Raw genomic sequence first — 16,980 nt, forward strand, 5'->3', positions numbered from 1 at the left:
CTAAAATGGACCCCATCTACTTGGTGGCAGGGTCTCAGCTTATTACAGCACCTCTCTTTCTGTTTACCTTGGACTTTGAATGTTAATTATCTGTTGAAAAGGGGTCTTTTCGGTGTTTTATATTTGTATTTCTATTTCTATTTGTGTAATATCATTATTATATTTTAGCATTCATGTTTAAAATACAATTGTTTAATTGTGTGTGTGTTTTTTTAATTCTGCATTATCCATTGTTTACACTGTTCTCTTATTCAAATTCAAATTGTGAGTTACCATGGATCTCATTTTGGGGAAAGATGGGATAATGAATTAATACATTATACTCTGGTTAAGTTCCCCATATTTGGGATGGTTGGGAATTGGGGTTTATTATTATTATTTTTGGAAAACTAGTATTTGCATGAACATATATAATAAAGATGGGACCCAAGCTCAAATATGAAATTCATGTACATTTACACACACACACACACACACACAGTATGAAGATAATTTTATGCACAGTTTTAATAATGTCATGATGAAATAAAGTTGGTGTACATTGAACCATCAGGGGAAAAAAGTACCGCTATCTCAGCTACCCATGTGGACAATTTCAGATTTTGGAGTATCTCAGATTTCCAAAAAGTTATGCTCAACCTGTGTACATGTTTGTGTGTGTTTTTTTTGTTGGTGCTCCACACACTTGTTCTTCTTTGCCTTGCCTCTTCTTTTTAAAAAGGAACAGGAAACTTTTGCTTAAAAAGCATTGAACATCTTAAAACAACAACATAAGTTGACAGCATAAGTCTGTTTGGAATTATGGACCAGTTGGTGATTCAGCTTTCCATTTAAGCTTCTCCTCCTGCCTGTGTTTTATTAGATTACAGCTCTATGGGCAGAGTCTTGTTGTTATTTGACTGCTGTGATACGCCTGCTACAAAGGCAGTGGAAACAATGATCATGATGATTAAGATGATAAAAACAGCACTGAGACTGGAGAGAGGATTTTCATCCCTGGTTAATGATGAGAGATCTCAGTAACTTACAACCTATAATCAAGATGCCATGGAGTTCATGATTTCTTGGCTATTGGGTAGTCACTGCAACAGCTTCAGTATAATACTCATTGTGTCTATTAGTCAAATGTCAGGATTTATTTTCTGTGCATCTCCTCCTTTTGGCAGGTTTTAAATCAGGCTAAAATAACTGTTTGCCAATTATGTTTCCCATTTATCCAAATAATATACGAATGTCCCATCTTTCAGGTTCTGAATCTCACCAAGCACTATATTCAAAGACACCAGAATTTCGTGGTACCTCTCATTGAAAAGTACAGCAAGCAGTGGCTCTCCATGGGATATCCTATTTTCCGAGCCCTGTGGTGGCTGAGTCCCAGTGATCCCATCACTTTTACCATTGATGATGAATTCCTCATAGGAGATGAGGTAAAAAAAAATAATCTCTACTAACATTTTTTAGGTTTAGGATGAACATTTATGGTGTTCAGAATTATGGTGGAACATTGGGATTCTTATCACACTTCAAATTCATAGAACTATATTCCATCCTAATTGCAATGGCAACATGCTGAGGAATACTGAGATTTTCGGTTTCAGAAAGGCACTTAGTCAGAAAACTCTTATTAGTCAGAAAACTCTTGGGTTTTGCTAAATTATAAACCCTCTAATGCCACCTTGCAATGGCAGTAAAAGTGGAATATAACAGTGTACTGCAGTGGTGTCAGACTCATTTTCATGGAAAGCCACATCAGTCTTATGGTTGCATTTAAAGTGTCATTTGTAATTGTAAGACGGTAATAATATAACTAGGTTGCCCTGGCATTGAAAGCCTCGTGGGCCACATAAAATGATGTGATAGGCCAGATTTGAATTTAACACACATGGTGTCATGTGATAAGCACCTCGAAATGCCAGCTCTTTCTATAGATCTGAACAATTTGAATACAGTTCTGAAAAGACAAAATGAATACAGTACATGAATGGAACATTGCTTAGAGGAGTTCATAAACTACAGCACAAGAAAGTGCTAGCAAATGTTTAAGCAGAAAGAACCTTGTTGGGGAAGAATCCATGGTTTCTGCAAATGAAAGTATGCAGTCTCACCAACCTTTGGAAGTGGACACTTCCAGAATTTGGAAGGAATTAATTACAAAAAAAAAAAATGACTGAGATTCTGCCTCACACTGGCAGATAGTAAGTGTCCATCCATCAGACATAACGATGTGTGTCCCCCTCCCTACAGGCCTAACCTGTCAGTTTTCTAGGTGGGCACCCACCCTCAAATCCATGCAATGGCCAGGGGAAAAGGAGGAACAGCTAGTAGGCAACTGACTCAATTCCTGCAGAGCCACTTCAGAGGATCACTGGGAGGTCTGGAGGATGCCTTTTTCAGAACAGGCTGGATGCCTGAATACTCTTTGTCCTCCCCTAAACCTCCCTTGGTCATTGAACCAACATGAGGAGGAGCACCTAGCTGCAAAATAAGTAGGCACCTCATGGAGAGAATTGCAGCAGATGGAGATGCTGAATTCCTCCACTCACCCACAACCAAAACAGACATAATTATGTGTCACTGACAAGTTGTCAGTGAATCAGTTTATTTCGTATTTTCTATATTGCCCAGCATGATATTAGTGACCTACAATCACATAAATCCACTTTATAATGTTCTACTACTTGTTGAGGGGTTGCTGCAGAAGGAGATAGAGATTACCAACCTCCACAGCTTTCCCAAGCCTCCCAGGACCTACTATTCATGGTCATTTTGTGGGAGTGGGGAGGGGGAGTTGAGAGCTGGGTAGAATCAGAGAAGCATCTGGTTGTTTCCATAGCCAGATAGAGACCATTGACATAATCTGCAGGAACCTCTGGAGGATCCCAATGTATCTTGGCAAGAGATGGCCTTCTTATGGGGGCATAGCCAGATACTTCTTAAATTCTTTGATTTCCACCTGCAACAATATGATGGATTAAGGAAGCTGTAGCAATGGAGCTCTAATACTATGTTCAACCATAAGGGGTTGGCCAATTAATGTGTAATTACTTATTATTGTAACTTAATAATAAGCTTTATTTGTACCCCGCCCCCTCTCTCTGAAGGGACTCAGAACAGTTTCATTCCTTCAGAGGTATAATGTAACCTCTCACTAATAAATGGAGAATAAATATCACATACTTTAATCATTGCTTTGTGCTAGAGCTCATGTTACTTTTAGGTACCTACGAGGCAAATAGAGGAAGAGTGTGCTTTGTGCCCCAGGGTGATAATCTGCATTCAGATCTTAAAAGTAACTACAGTATTTGGTTATTTTAGGATAAGGGTTTAAGCCGACACTTATTTCATTCTCATATCCGTAAAAGACAGATTTCGACTATAAACTCATAGTTGAGTTTATGAGTTTTTATATGTTTTTTATTATTCTTTTTGCACTTGAGGAGTGTTAATGAAAATTTACAAAGTGATTTTTGCATGGAAAACTTGTTTATACAAAGCACATGTCCAAAATGCTAATGGTTTTTTTTGAGTGTAAAAAGCTTTTGCCAAAAAGTTCTAAAATGCAAAAAAATGCAGTTTTAGTTTCTCCCTTATTTAATTTTTCAAAGTCTCAACTTCATTCTGCTATTGGATACTATTTTAATTAGACTAGAAAGTAATGGCTTGGAATATTTTCATTGACATATTCTCTCTAATAATTACATAAATAAAGGACTTTGGTGTAGTTCAGTTATTGAGAAAATGGCCTGCCCACCACCACCAAGCACATATTACTGAGGAACTCTATTGACTGGAATGGTGTGGAATCCAACAGAAACTGGACAGAAAGTTTGTTGCTGAAAAATTTGTCTTTTTAAATCAAATTGTGGAAGGCCAGATAAATTGCATCAGCAGCTGGAGTTGGTCTGCCATCTGTTGGTTGGCCATCATGAAGTTAGAGCTTAGGGCTGGGATCCTCACAGGAATCTGACAGAGGTTGTCTATTCACAAATATCACTGCAAGATTTCCATATGACATTATCAAATACATATTCAAATCTAATTTTTAGAGAGCATTGTGTCACAACTTGACACACTGAGATGTCACAAAATCATGTCTGGTGTTGAGAGTATTCCAAAATACCATCACAGCACAGTTTGTTTCTGAAAGCAAAATTATCTCATTGTCTTTGGCCTATAAAATTACTTCTTTGGACTACAACTTTCACATTGTACAAAGTGTTGTGCAAAGGAAAGGACATTTGTTAGTATGTTTAATTTGTAGCCTGCCTTTTTTTTCCAATATGCGACCCAAGGAGCCTTGCATCATTAATTAAAGCAGATCTTAAAAAATCTAACATAGCATAGTATTCCAAAGCAACATGGAATCATGTAAAGAAATACCAATGATAATTAAAGTATAGCACAGATGCCCAATTAAAAGAACTTAGTGCTTAGCAAGTGAAATACCATGGGCTGTTAAAAAGACAAGTAAATGTGTCCTAGAGCAAAGCAGATCTGAAGCCAAGATGTCTAAACAAGGCTGACATAATTTGTCATATCATGAGAGAAGATATCACACTAACAATGCTTGGTAAAGTGGAGGGCAGTAGGAAAAGAGGAATATTGCATTCCAGATGGATAGATTCAGTCAGAGAAGCCACATCTGCCCTGAGTCTGCAAGACCTGAGCTGAGCTGTTAAAGTTAGGGGGATTTGGAGAACGTTCATTCATATAGTCACCATAAATTGAAAGTCAATTTTAAAGCAGTTACACAATAACAACCAAATACCGTCTGCAATGGAAGAAGACCAGGGAGGAAATTAACCCAGTCTCCTATGGGAGAGATTTCCAAAACCTGGAAGAAGCCACCAAGAATGTTTCCATGTTTTTGAAATATCCCCCTCCCAATGACGGTTTCGCCTTGATAATGCATTAGCAGTATATACAACAAGAGGCTTTTAAAAAGTTTCCCTCTCAAAACAGCTTATTTCCAGCCACTCCATAATATTTATTATCCTCAGCTACAATAACTGCACCACTGTCAAGGTGTTCATTGAAGTGATTGTGAGTTATGTGACATGTTCCACAGTTTCCAAATACCCAGAAACACTTGTATTTTATCAGTAAGGTGTACAATGCTTTAGTGAAACAAGCTATTGCCTACAGAACAATGTGAAGTATGGAGCTTTTTAATTTAGTAACTTTCAAGATTTCACTTTGAATTCTCGTAGTGCTGCAAATCTCTTCCTCCTCTCCTCCAAATTCATGCCTCCTAGTGTAATCCTTTGAGAACATCTATCACACATCTCTGTTATTTCACAATGAAATCTTCTATAGTATAAATTGGATAGTGGAAAGCCCTATTGCTTGGAGTAAATTGTTTTTTGCAACATTGTGCTAGAATTCCAGAAGACAGGAGCAGAATTCAAAAAGTTCTTAACAGATTAGAGAGATCAGCTGAAACTAAAAAAATAAAGTTCAACAGGGACAAATGCAAGTTATTCCACTTAGGCCAGTGGTTGTCAACCTGGAGTCCCCAGATGTTTTTGGCCTTCAACTCCCAGAAATCCTAACAGCTGGTAAACTTGGCTAAGATTTCTAGGAGTTGTAGGTCAAAACACCTGGGGACCCACAGGTTGACAACTACTGACATAGAGAAATTGAGACAAGACAACCATCCAATTTCTGTGCTTGAGCTGCAGATCTGTCTCCCCATGCATCACCCACATGCATAAGAAAGCCACTGGATAGTGCTGGTCAGAGATGGGCAGCAATCATTTTGAATTCACAGGGAGTTATGTGCTCCCTGTAGCATCCACTATTGCACATGCAGGCAGTTTACACCATGCAACACATGTACAGTGTTCCCTCACTTATCACGGGGTTACATTCCAGGATTCCAGTGTTGTTTACAATCTCACTGATGCTGTCTGACTATGTTGTTTACAATCTCATGAAGCTGCTTCAGCCTCCTTTTCACTCCCTTTGGCTTCTCCTTCCTTAGGAAGGAAGGAGAAAGAGAGAGGAAGGAAAAATCATAATTTTTTATGGTTTATTATATTCTTTTAGTGTTTATTGAAAAACCGCGAAACAGTGAATCCGTGAAAAGCAAACCGCGAAGTAGTGAGGGAATACTGTATTTCCATGGTGGGTTTAGCAACCAGTTGCTTTATGTGGAATGGCTGCCCACTCAGCACCAACTACCTGAGATGGCTTTCTGACTCTGACTCATGGTAGACACAGCCCTCGGAATAACAATAGCATTTTATAACTTGTTCCATGAAAGTGCTGTAGAGAATACAAATATCTAGGCACAAAAACATATTTGGTTGGTTTTTTGTTACACCGTAAAAATTAAATCCCTTTTGCTTTCATACTGGTAAATATTTCCCAAAGGCCTACTCCTTAGAGTCTGAAGAAGAATCTTCTACCTACATGGTTACACTGAGCTCCTTTCTACTAAGGTGCCACTGGGAAAGACAGAAGTAGACATAAACTGTATCATTTGTCCTGCTTTGAGATCTCTTAAAGTACAACTCCTGGTTTCCAAAGTCTTGATCACAAAGGATGAATTTTGAAAGTCCTTTAGAGAAGGTGGTAGCAATGATGCTGCCAACTATTTCAAAACCTGTTTGTCTATATTAAAAAGCCAACCACATGCTAGATTAATGTTAGAATCAATTAACATTAACAAGTGAGTGGAAAGAGATTAAAGAGCAATTAACAATTTAATTGCCTTCCCAGTTAAAGTTCAAATGCTGCCAATATCTAATTAATTTGTTTGAAGCATTGCCCTGTTTGCTGAATTTATGATTAATATAGAACTATAAATATTTCTGTCAGATCAAGGTAATGGCACATTGATCTTCAGGGTCTTTAGTTTTAAGACTGCTGCATGGCTGATAACAGGGTTGTCTTTAATCATGTTATGAAGACTCTCCCACAGGGGTCATTAAGCTCTTGAAATCCTGCCGTGTTTAGTGTGTCATAGCCTTTTTTTATAAAAAGAAGAACATCATTAAAACAATTTAGATAAATATGTCTGCTTTGATATTTGAAATTAGTTCACTACTGCAATGAAAAAACACAAGGAGAAGGTTTTTCTTTCCCACTTGCTAAAGGTGCATTACTATGCTACATACAGGATAAATTTTCATATTAAAGAGGCATGCAAAATACAACTCTTGCACATCAGTGACTGCCTTAGACATTTTTACACCTGGAGTGAAAAGCTCAAATGGTGTTCCTCCCAGTGCCTCTCAGAATTAGTAGACTGCTTCTAAAATGAAATACTTTTCTGCCCCAAATGATCTCTCTCACCTGAAACTCCTCATAGGCCTGTCTGTCTCATCATCACTCATGCATCAGTTATGTCCTTCTCCTCTGCTTTTTCCTTTGAGAACACTCTGTGCTTCCATATGCTATTGTTGCCATCATTCCCTTTCTTCTTGCCAGCTCTGCCCAAATCTAACTAAATAAAGTGACTGTGAATTTGAAACTGCCTGTGAGGCTCCAAGTCACTCTCAGTGATGCAGAACTGCCACTGCTTCTGTAAATGATGATAGATTGTGTAAGACCACCCCACATATGTGGGGAAAATAACACATACATCTTAATGATGGGAGACCAATGTCTCCTTTCTATGAACTGGAGGAGTTAATCTCAACTAAGAGGAATACCCAGTTTTTCTTGGTATATTACACCTTTCTAAGAAAAGTTCTGTATAGCAATTGTGTAACTTGGAGCCTATGTTGATTGGTGGTTGCAATTCTTGCCATTCTCTGATGTCCCACGAGTTTGTCACTACTGCTCCATTCGACTCAACACCAGTCTTATTCCTTTGGAGTTTTGTACAAATTACTACTGGTTATGCAGTCAAATGTGGTCTGATCAGATTGGCTTACAACCAAAAACCTTTCAGTTTCATTACCTTTCCCCAAATTCCAGCTGTATTCCATTCCTGTTTCTTATCCATATCAGGTTACAATGCTTTTCCCCCTCATTTTCTTCTCACATGGGAACCTGTACAGGCTTTTGTACATGAGTTACAAATATCCGACTCCTAGTTACAAATGGGGGTGAGAGGAAATCTAACCTCAGGAAGCGAAATTTATTCCTGTAACCTTTATCATGTGAAAAGGGTATCTATCACCAATCCTTGTTACAACGACAATCTAAACTTTTCAAAATCCAATTGTCACAGGGACAGAAAGTGGGGTTTTTTTTCCATGTCAGGAGTGACTTGAGAAACTGCAAGTAGCTTCTGGTGTGAGAGAATTGGCTGTCTGCAAGGATGTTGCCCAGGGGATGCCTGGATGTTTGATGCTTTATCGTCCTTGTGGAAGGCTTCTTTCATGTCTCTCCATGGGGAGCTGGAGCTGACAGATGGGAGCTCACCCACTCTCCCTGGATTCAAACCTATCAGTCAGCAGTCCTGCCCGGGACAAAGGTTTAACCCATTGCACCCCTGAGGGTGAAATCTTCTGAACAGGGGCACAGATAGCAAAACAAACACCATAGGGGTATTAATCCTTCTTTGTGTTATCCAAAACTTTTAAAAATGTTTTAGCTGGAGTTACACTTAAAGCATGTACTTGTTTTGACTTATATACAAATTCAACTTAAGAGCAAAGCTAGAGAACTTATCTTATTCATAAGCCAGAGACTCTGTGTAATTGGTTTCCTTAATTTGGAATCCATCTGCATATTTTACCTAATATATGCACTTTTGTAAAGATTTTCCCCACAGACAAATGCATGATCATGGGGGGGGGGGGTAAACAACTGTATGCATTTTATCTGTCCACATTTTAAACAGGGAGGCATGAGATTGTTGGATTGTCAATTTTCATTATTATAGGTATATTGTTGTTGTGTTCAGGCATTGAATGTTTGCCTTTTATTTTTGGAATCCGCCCTGAATCCCTTGGGGGAAATTGTATAGAATATAAATAAAGTATTATTATTATTATTATTATTATTATTATTATTATTTCATTTTTCTAAATTGTATCAGGAGCCACACAGATTTCAGAGGAACTGGTACATTGGCTTACAATGAGTATCAAGAAGTATAACATATTTTTACTGAGAATCTTGGCTCCTCCAAACATGTTTTTTCATGCCTGGATGAACGTGAGGGTGCAGAAATCAGTAGTTACCATCTTCTTGTCTGCTGAATACTGATCTAGATATGGAGCAAAGAGATCCAGCGATTGCTCGGCTACACTGACATTTGTCTTCCAACCAATGCCAAATTTCAGTCATCCACATTGACTTTGATCCTATAAGAGTTCCAATTTCCGTTATGACCATGAGATAAGAAATGCTCTTTCTTTAATTTATGTAATTTGTTTTTAAAGTATCTACACAAAATTACTGCCTTTCCCCTTTGTCAAGGAAAGTAAACACACACAAAGAGAAAGCGAGGAAGGGAAGGAAAAGATAGAAAGAGAGATGGAGAACAAACAAAAAGATTGGCTCATTGATTTAAAAGATGCAACTCATCCAATATGTTTGATTTTTTTTTAAAAAAAAAACCAATGTCACAAGACAGTAACTATTATAATTCCATGTAATTGGGCTGTTTTACAACTTGCATCAAAATTATTCTCATAAAAGCAAAAACTCACATCAAAAGGAGTGGGAAATATCTTACCATTGTGTAGACAAGGAGAAAAATTGCACAATTCCATGTTCTCTTGCAGGAGTCAGACAGGTGAGATCACTACATCAGGGAAATATTTAAACTTAAAAAAACCAAATTAGGCGCATTAGAAAGCAGTATTTGTCCATTTATTTATGTCCAGCTTGGCAACATATGGAAATGTCATGATTGAAAAAGGAATAAACTACCCACGTGGAAAAAAGTCTAGCATAAACATTTATATGGAGATCATAGTATATTAGCTTTGTTTATGACTGGATCTCCACGTCAAGAATAAGATTGAAAAAAGGAATAAAATACTCACGTGGAAAAAAGTCTAGCATAAACATTTATATGGAGATCATAGTATATTAGCTTTGTTTATGACTGGATCTCCACATCAAGAATAAATGGCCTTTTCTAGCTCTGAAATGAGGCTGGCAATCATATTACATTATGTCAGAATTGTTCCAAGTCATGTCTCCAGAATCCCACTTTCTCATTCGAATATATATTCTGTTAGGGAAGCACATGCTTATGAACCTATTTCCCCCCTCAATATGTTAAACTCTAAACACGTAGCCTAATTTTGCTCTTGTCAGAGTCAATTCACAAGTTCTAATTTGTTGCATAGAAGCCTGGGGCAAATGTCCTAGCATAATTGTGCCAGGATTCATGTTCTCGAAACAAGAATTTTCTTGGAATTGAAATGAAGACTGCGACTGATTGGAGAAAGGCTGTAGGAAGGAATGGTGATGGAGAGAGATTTGAAAGCTATCCCTTCTGGAGACTGTTGTGATGTTGATTTCAATTGACATTTTCATCTCTCCACAAGAGGAAGTGGCCGACTGGCCTTGGGCCCAATTTTAAACTTATAAGGGCACAGTTAGGCATAATAATGAACAGGTCCCAGCTAGGACACTTCTGATTTTGGAGTGTGAAAGCACACACACTACTGTAACACCACGCTCTTGGATTTCTGATGGTTGTTGTTTAAAGTAAGCAACAATTTCTTACCAAGAAAGAAAGAAGGAAATATCCCTGCCTTTTAAATGAATCAGGATGTTCTTTCTCCAGATAGAGTGTGGTCAATATTGCTGTGCCTTCCTTTGTTGCCTAAAACAGAAGTATACCCCCTGAAAATTGTAAATATGTGGGTGCTTTGTCCCTCAAATAGCTAAAGCCCATTGCAAAATGCAGTAGTTTCCTTCTCCAACCCCCATAATACTTTAAAAAACCCGATTGCTCTTGGAGGCCTCCAGACGTGGCTGGCATTTCACATTTTTCCATGTGATAAGGACAGCAGAATCTAACAGCAGAAGGCTATATTTTCAGAATACATCAATCATGCCCACCTACAGATCTCAAAGTAAACAGTCTGGCATTTAATCCAGCATCCAAATTTCCTGTCTTAGTGACCTTCCAATATAACATCACATCACTAGGGAAGGGCAATAGCTCTGATTCCAAAAATGTCACTAGTTTTCCACTATCGGCTCTAGTTTTTGAGATACAGAAAATATACCATATGCCAGTCTTCATCTGTTCACCCATAGAAAATCATGATAATCATATCTCAAAAAACTGGATCTGATGTGGTCTATCCAATGCAATGTAATGAATCATTGCCCCAAATAACCCCAGGAACAGGCCTAAAAACCAAGACATCAACCACTTCATCACATTTTTAAAATTCTACTGAGCCACCCGCTTAAGAAATGGCAACCGCCTGTGTTCATCACATGATGTAGGCTTCAAATGTAGAGTAGAGATATCTCGGCTTTTTAAAAGGGTGATCTTTTCAGACGCTTTCTCAGCTGGTTGGCAAGTGACTTTTTATCCGTATAGAGATAGGGAATATAGCCAATTATGTCATGTGATTAATTCCCCGTTCTCCATTTTAAAATGAAATGGTTACACAATGAAGTCACAAGAAAGGTAAGTTTTGATGGGCTGTATTGTATTTTCAGGATTGAATTTAAAGCCTCACTTGTTCCTAGCTCTTCTGAGAAAGCTTTTACTTTAGTGTCTGGATTTGCCTTACCTGTATCTTATCAAAAAAGCTTGGTATTAATGGAGGCAATTTTTGTTCATTGAAAACTGACTCAGCTGAACAGAAGTTTCTCTGTGATGGTGTCTACAGTATGATTTTATTGCATAAGCTAACATTCCACTTCTCCACAGCTTGTCTGTTCAGATTCCACTTATCTGATTTTTTTTTAAAATTAGGTTGTCATGAACTAGAATCCTTTTTAAATGTAAAGTCTAAAGTAGATGGGTGACAGATGACCTATTTGCAGTAGTGGTATGACTGAAAAGGTACCATGGATAAGCAGGAACAGGAAGATGTATTCTTGTGCTTTTCCTTTGAATTTTTTGTACTTTCCTCCTTAACTGTTTAGCGCTGTTTTTCTCCCAAAGAAGTCCTCAGATGCCCTTCTCAGGACATTCCCACTAAAAGGATTTGTGTAGGAAAACCACACTCAGGGGGAGGTTTAGTTTCTTCTTGTCACCCAAGCTATGTTTTAAATCAGCATCATCCCACATTACAATGATCAGAGCTTGGGGACATTTCTTTGGGGGATACAGCTCCCAGAATCCTCCAGTACGTCCATAACCACAGGCAATCACTGATTGGTTATTCCCTGATCTCCAGTTGTGTGAGGGAAACTTTTGTGAATTGTATATTGAGCAGGCAGAATATAATGCACCATTCACACAGTTCAATGCACTCTCACCATACGGCAGCTGCCAAACTCTGAGAGGTTGCCCTGTTGTACTATTTATCAGTGGAGAGTGGAAAGAGGCAATTTAGATATGATAAAGCAGCATCTGCTCTCAACTGAGAGGTCTGAGAGAAGAAAGAGACAGTGTGCATCATGTTTTTCTTCCCCAGGAGCCCAAAGCAGCTGCATTGTCATTCCAGAAATGTTCTTCCCTCGGCAACAGTAAGCAGGGCCTTCCCTGGGTTTGACAACTGGGAGGAAAGTCCTGTATTACAGCATCACAAGCTAGAGAATACCCCCCTACACCCCATCCAAGAACAGACACATATATAAGACACACTTCACCAATATGTCTCTTTAACAATATTTAGCTTGACCTTAGTTCCCTTTAGAAAACAGAAAAGGCAGTGAGAAAGATCATTCTTATGAGTGGAACATAAAGAGCTCTCTTATATTGAGCTGGACGGTTAGTTCATAGCCCAGCGTTGCTTTTTTGATACAAATAACTATGGTTTTAGGTGAGCTTCAGCTCTTCCATATTATGAAGAGTCATGTCTCAGTGCCTTTAATCACTTTTCTTTTCAATTCAGGTGCTTGTTGCCCCAATAACAGAACAAGGACAGAGTCAGAGAGACATCTATCTACCTGGAGAAGGTCAGAAATGGATGGACACTAACACTGCAGAAGTCTTTGATGGAGGAACATTCATCCGGAACTATTCTGTCACCATTGTCGATGTGCCTGTTTTTATCATGATTTCTTAGGTACTGCTGGACTGTCCCAAATCCCACCTGTACCTCAGAGAAGTACCACTGATAAGGAGAAGCTGCTCTTCTTCTTTTAAAAAAAAGAGCTTTGGTTTCAGCAAGGTGCATCTTTTCCAGGAACAACACATTAAAGAAAGTGATAGACGCATGTGTTTAGAATCATTTTATTTCTATTGCATGGTTTGCAGAATTAGTAAGCTCCTCAGGGAACTTCTGCTAAAACTCTTGCTGCCATCTTGTTTTTCAAAGCCATTTGTGCTTTTGCCCATCCTCTTCAAAGAAGCACTTTGAAATGTTTTAAAGGGAGAAATAATTGAGAGTTTAAGGTATTTTCATATCCACCATTTTTGCTCCTTCCAATCCCCCCAACAGCACCTCCTCCTACAGCCAGAAATTGATTGAATTCACATTGCATAAAATGTTACTGTTATGGCTCTATTCTATCCACATGGGTTGGATGGGAGTTGGAATTCTCTTACACAATGCTAATGTATAAAGAGAATTCTCTCAATGGTGTAGCCTAGTTATCCACCCTTGCTATATTAAATAGCTCCAAGGATAACACATAATTTAAAAAAGAATTTCGCAAGCCATGTAAATCAGGAGCAGCAAAGTGAAATAGCCAATCCCAACAAAAGTAGCCTAGGATAAAGCAGAATGTGTCATAGCAAAAAGATCTAAAAGCATAAACAGAGAGAAAAAGATGAGAGGAGGTAAGAGAAAAGAGAAAGAGAATATGTGAAATGTGTGAGATGTGTTCAGTATGTGTAGTGTTTGAGGTGTTTGTGATGTGTGTGGTTTGTGTGTATGTGGTGTGAGATCAGTGTGATGTATTTGCATATGCAAATGCAAATACTAGAATTTTACCTTGTTTTGGACTGCATTATAATGGTCCAAATGAAGTCAACTGCATTGAACTGAGTTATATGAGTCTACACTTAATCTGTACTTTGAAACTGCATTAGATGGGGCCACATTCTTGAAACTATTTGTATCTAAAAAAAGGAGTTTTATGTGAAAAATTCCCCATATTATATATAAAAATGAAAAAGGTTGACAAACTTACAATCATTGATATTCCTAGGCTGAATTAGGACTGAAAAGAAATGGTTACAATTCATGTAAATACTGTTGGCAAATATTTGGGGACTCACCCTAAACTGTATGTTCTGATTAAAACAATTGCAATTGAGAGGATAGGTATGCACAAGGAAGACCAGACCCTCCTTTTCAAATTGGTAATGCTGACCAGACTGCTGTGTTCTTTGATATGTCCTACAACAGTACTATTGCACCCAAAGAGTTATCCCATGTCACCATAAAAATTTGCACCATAACGCTTTCCTTTACATCTGATGGAAGGAAGTGACCACCTTACATCATTTTCAAGAACAAAACAATGCTTAAGGGAGTACAATTTTCCCATGGAGTATAGGCAAAGGGTTGGATGGACTTATAACTCATGGTGGATGGAACTGAAACTGCGTGGAACAGAAAACCAGATGCACTAATGAATCAACCAATCTGCTAGTTTTGGACAGTTTAACAACATACAATAGGTAGTCACTTCTGTTGGATTAAGCTCTATCTTGCAACCCCTGTATGTATCAGTGAACAAACCCTGTAAAGACCACTTGCTCCATTTCTATAACACTGGGGAACAATTTTTAAACATAATTTCTATTGAGTTCAATTTTCAGCTGTTTTAGACTTAAATAGGCATACTGATTTCAAAACTGCAGTTATTTTTCTTCTGTCACATCAAGTTTTTTCTCTATAGCTTATCTTAATGCGACCACTGTAGACTGAATCGAGGGAAGCACTCGTGATCTCTTACTGGCTGAGAACAAGCCTCTCTTGTCTACTATCAGCTTAAACATTCCAGGAAAAGCTATAAGCATACATTTTTACTCAAATATGTAAGTTTGGTAGCATACATATGCTACAATTTGACATACAGTAACAATATAGCCTTTGTGGGAATGAAACAATTCTAAATAAACATTTTTTTCAGGTATTCTTTTCTTTATTTTCCTTTATATGTACATTTTGTATGATTTTTTGGGACAAAGGGAAGGTATTCTGTACCTTAAAAAGCTGACACAATAGAAAGAAAACTAGGGTCGTTTTTGGATTCAGGTGCCAAAAGTTAGTCAAAAACAAGTGTCAGATCTAATTCAATGAAAATTGTGTTTCCCAATGTTATCTTATAAACATTCAAAAGTCACTCATTTTTTACTGCAAGGTCTTGTTTACCCTGGTCTGAAACCCCAATTTCACCCACAATTTCACCCACCCTGGACATCCAGATTATATCCAAAGACTCTCAGTCTGCAACACAGGATAAAAACAGTTAACCCAATTTTGCAACAATTTTGCAAGAGGAATGCTCCACTTTCAGTGAGCCTACAGGACAATCCCACACTTAAGGGTGAGTGTGGACAATTGGACCAGCTCTAATTTGAAGCGGTTCACCATCCACAAAGACCAGCCTTGCCATCTCCTTTCCCCTGTGGTCCTCCAGACTGGCCTCAGATTAAGTGGTGTGCATAAATTTGTCATTAAATGGGTTCTGAAAACAAATTTGACAGGCAAGCCTAAACAAAACTGACATTGATTAAAGAAACTTAAAGTTACTAACGAATAAATTTATCACAAAAGCATTACAGTTCTACTGTCTTACTATAACACCATAAAAGTATGCCTTACCTCAAACTTAAACAAATAAAAAAATATTATACTATTTAAGAATAAATAACAAATGTTTACTCATAAAGAAAGCAAGGACTATGCATCTAGATATTTATTTTCTTAGACCCAGTGGCAGTTTCATTAAGGAGAAACATCTCATGAGGCAATAGCAAATAAAATATAACTATAACCTAAAACAGTGATTTTCAACCTTCCTAATGCCACTACCCCTTAATATAGTTCCTCATGTTGTGATGACCCCCAACCATAAAATCATTTTCATTGCTACTTCATAATTGTAATTTTGCTACTGTTATGAATCGTAATGTAAATATTTGATATGCTGGGTGTATTTTCATTCACTGGGCCAAATTTGGCACAAATACCTGATAATGCTTGGGTTGGGGGGGATTGATTTTGTCATTTGGGAGTTGCAGTTGCTGGGATTTATAGTTAGCCTACAATCAAAGAGCAATCTGAACTCTCCAATGCTGGAATTGGACGAAACGTGACACACAGAACTCCCATGACCAACAGAAAATACTAGAAGGGCTTGGTGGGCATTGACCTTGAGTTTTGGGGTTGTAGTTCGCCTACATATAGAGAGCACTGTGGACTCAAACAATGATGGATCTGGACCAAACCTGGCATGAATGTTTTCGTATGGTCTTTGGCGACCCCTTTGACACCCCCCTCGCAACCCCCCCCAAGGGGTCCTGACCCTCAGATTGAAAAACACTGATCTAAAACATTTTAAAATCATTTATCTATTTATTTATTACAGTATTTCTAACCCGCCCTTCTCACCCAACAGGGGACTCAGGGCGGCTTACAATATAAACACACATATAAACAATCACATATATAAACAATCAAAGTAACGTTATTAGTCTTATATGCGTATTCTCTATATTATTTCACATCATTAGTTCATATGCAAGCAGTAATCCATTGTCCATGGTCCTCTTCCGACGTATGGTACTGGTCCTTGATTGGAATGAGTTCATCATTGTTGCAAAATCTCATATTAGAATTTGTAGGCAAAGGCTTTCCTTTGTTAACTGCAGATGGCCATCCCTTAGGCCTCAGACAGCTTTCCCTTGCTTCAGGCACCCCAAATCATGCAGTGAACATAGCCACATTCATGTCCTATAAACAAGTGAGTGACCAC

At 38.1% G+C, this 16,980-nt stretch overlaps 1 protein-coding gene across 2 annotated transcripts in view; it reads left to right on the plus strand.

Moving 5' to 3' along the window:
• LOC100566849 (SITS-binding protein) overlaps positions 1-13,266 on the plus strand; it is a 45,828-nt gene extending 32,562 nt beyond the window's left edge. The window contains exons 9-10 of one of the 2 annotated variants that reach the window (XM_003214849.4): positions 1,248-1,427; positions 12,942-13,266. In XM_003214849.4, coding sequence (XP_003214897.2) covers positions 1,248-1,427; positions 12,942-13,115 — 354 coding nt within the window. In that variant the 3' untranslated portion in view covers positions 13,116-13,266. The remainder of the gene's footprint in view (positions 1-1,247; positions 1,428-12,941) is intronic. The other variant, XM_008108772.3, reaches the window with a different exon arrangement.
• The last annotated feature ends 3,714 nt before the right edge of the window (positions 13,267-16,980 follow it).

The sequence above is a fragment of the Anolis carolinensis genome, chromosome 1, assembly GCF_035594765.1.
Source record: "Anolis carolinensis isolate JA03-04 chromosome 1, rAnoCar3.1.pri, whole genome shotgun sequence".
In the NCBI taxonomy this organism is placed as follows: Eukaryota; Metazoa; Chordata; class Lepidosauria; order Squamata; family Dactyloidae; genus Anolis; species Anolis carolinensis.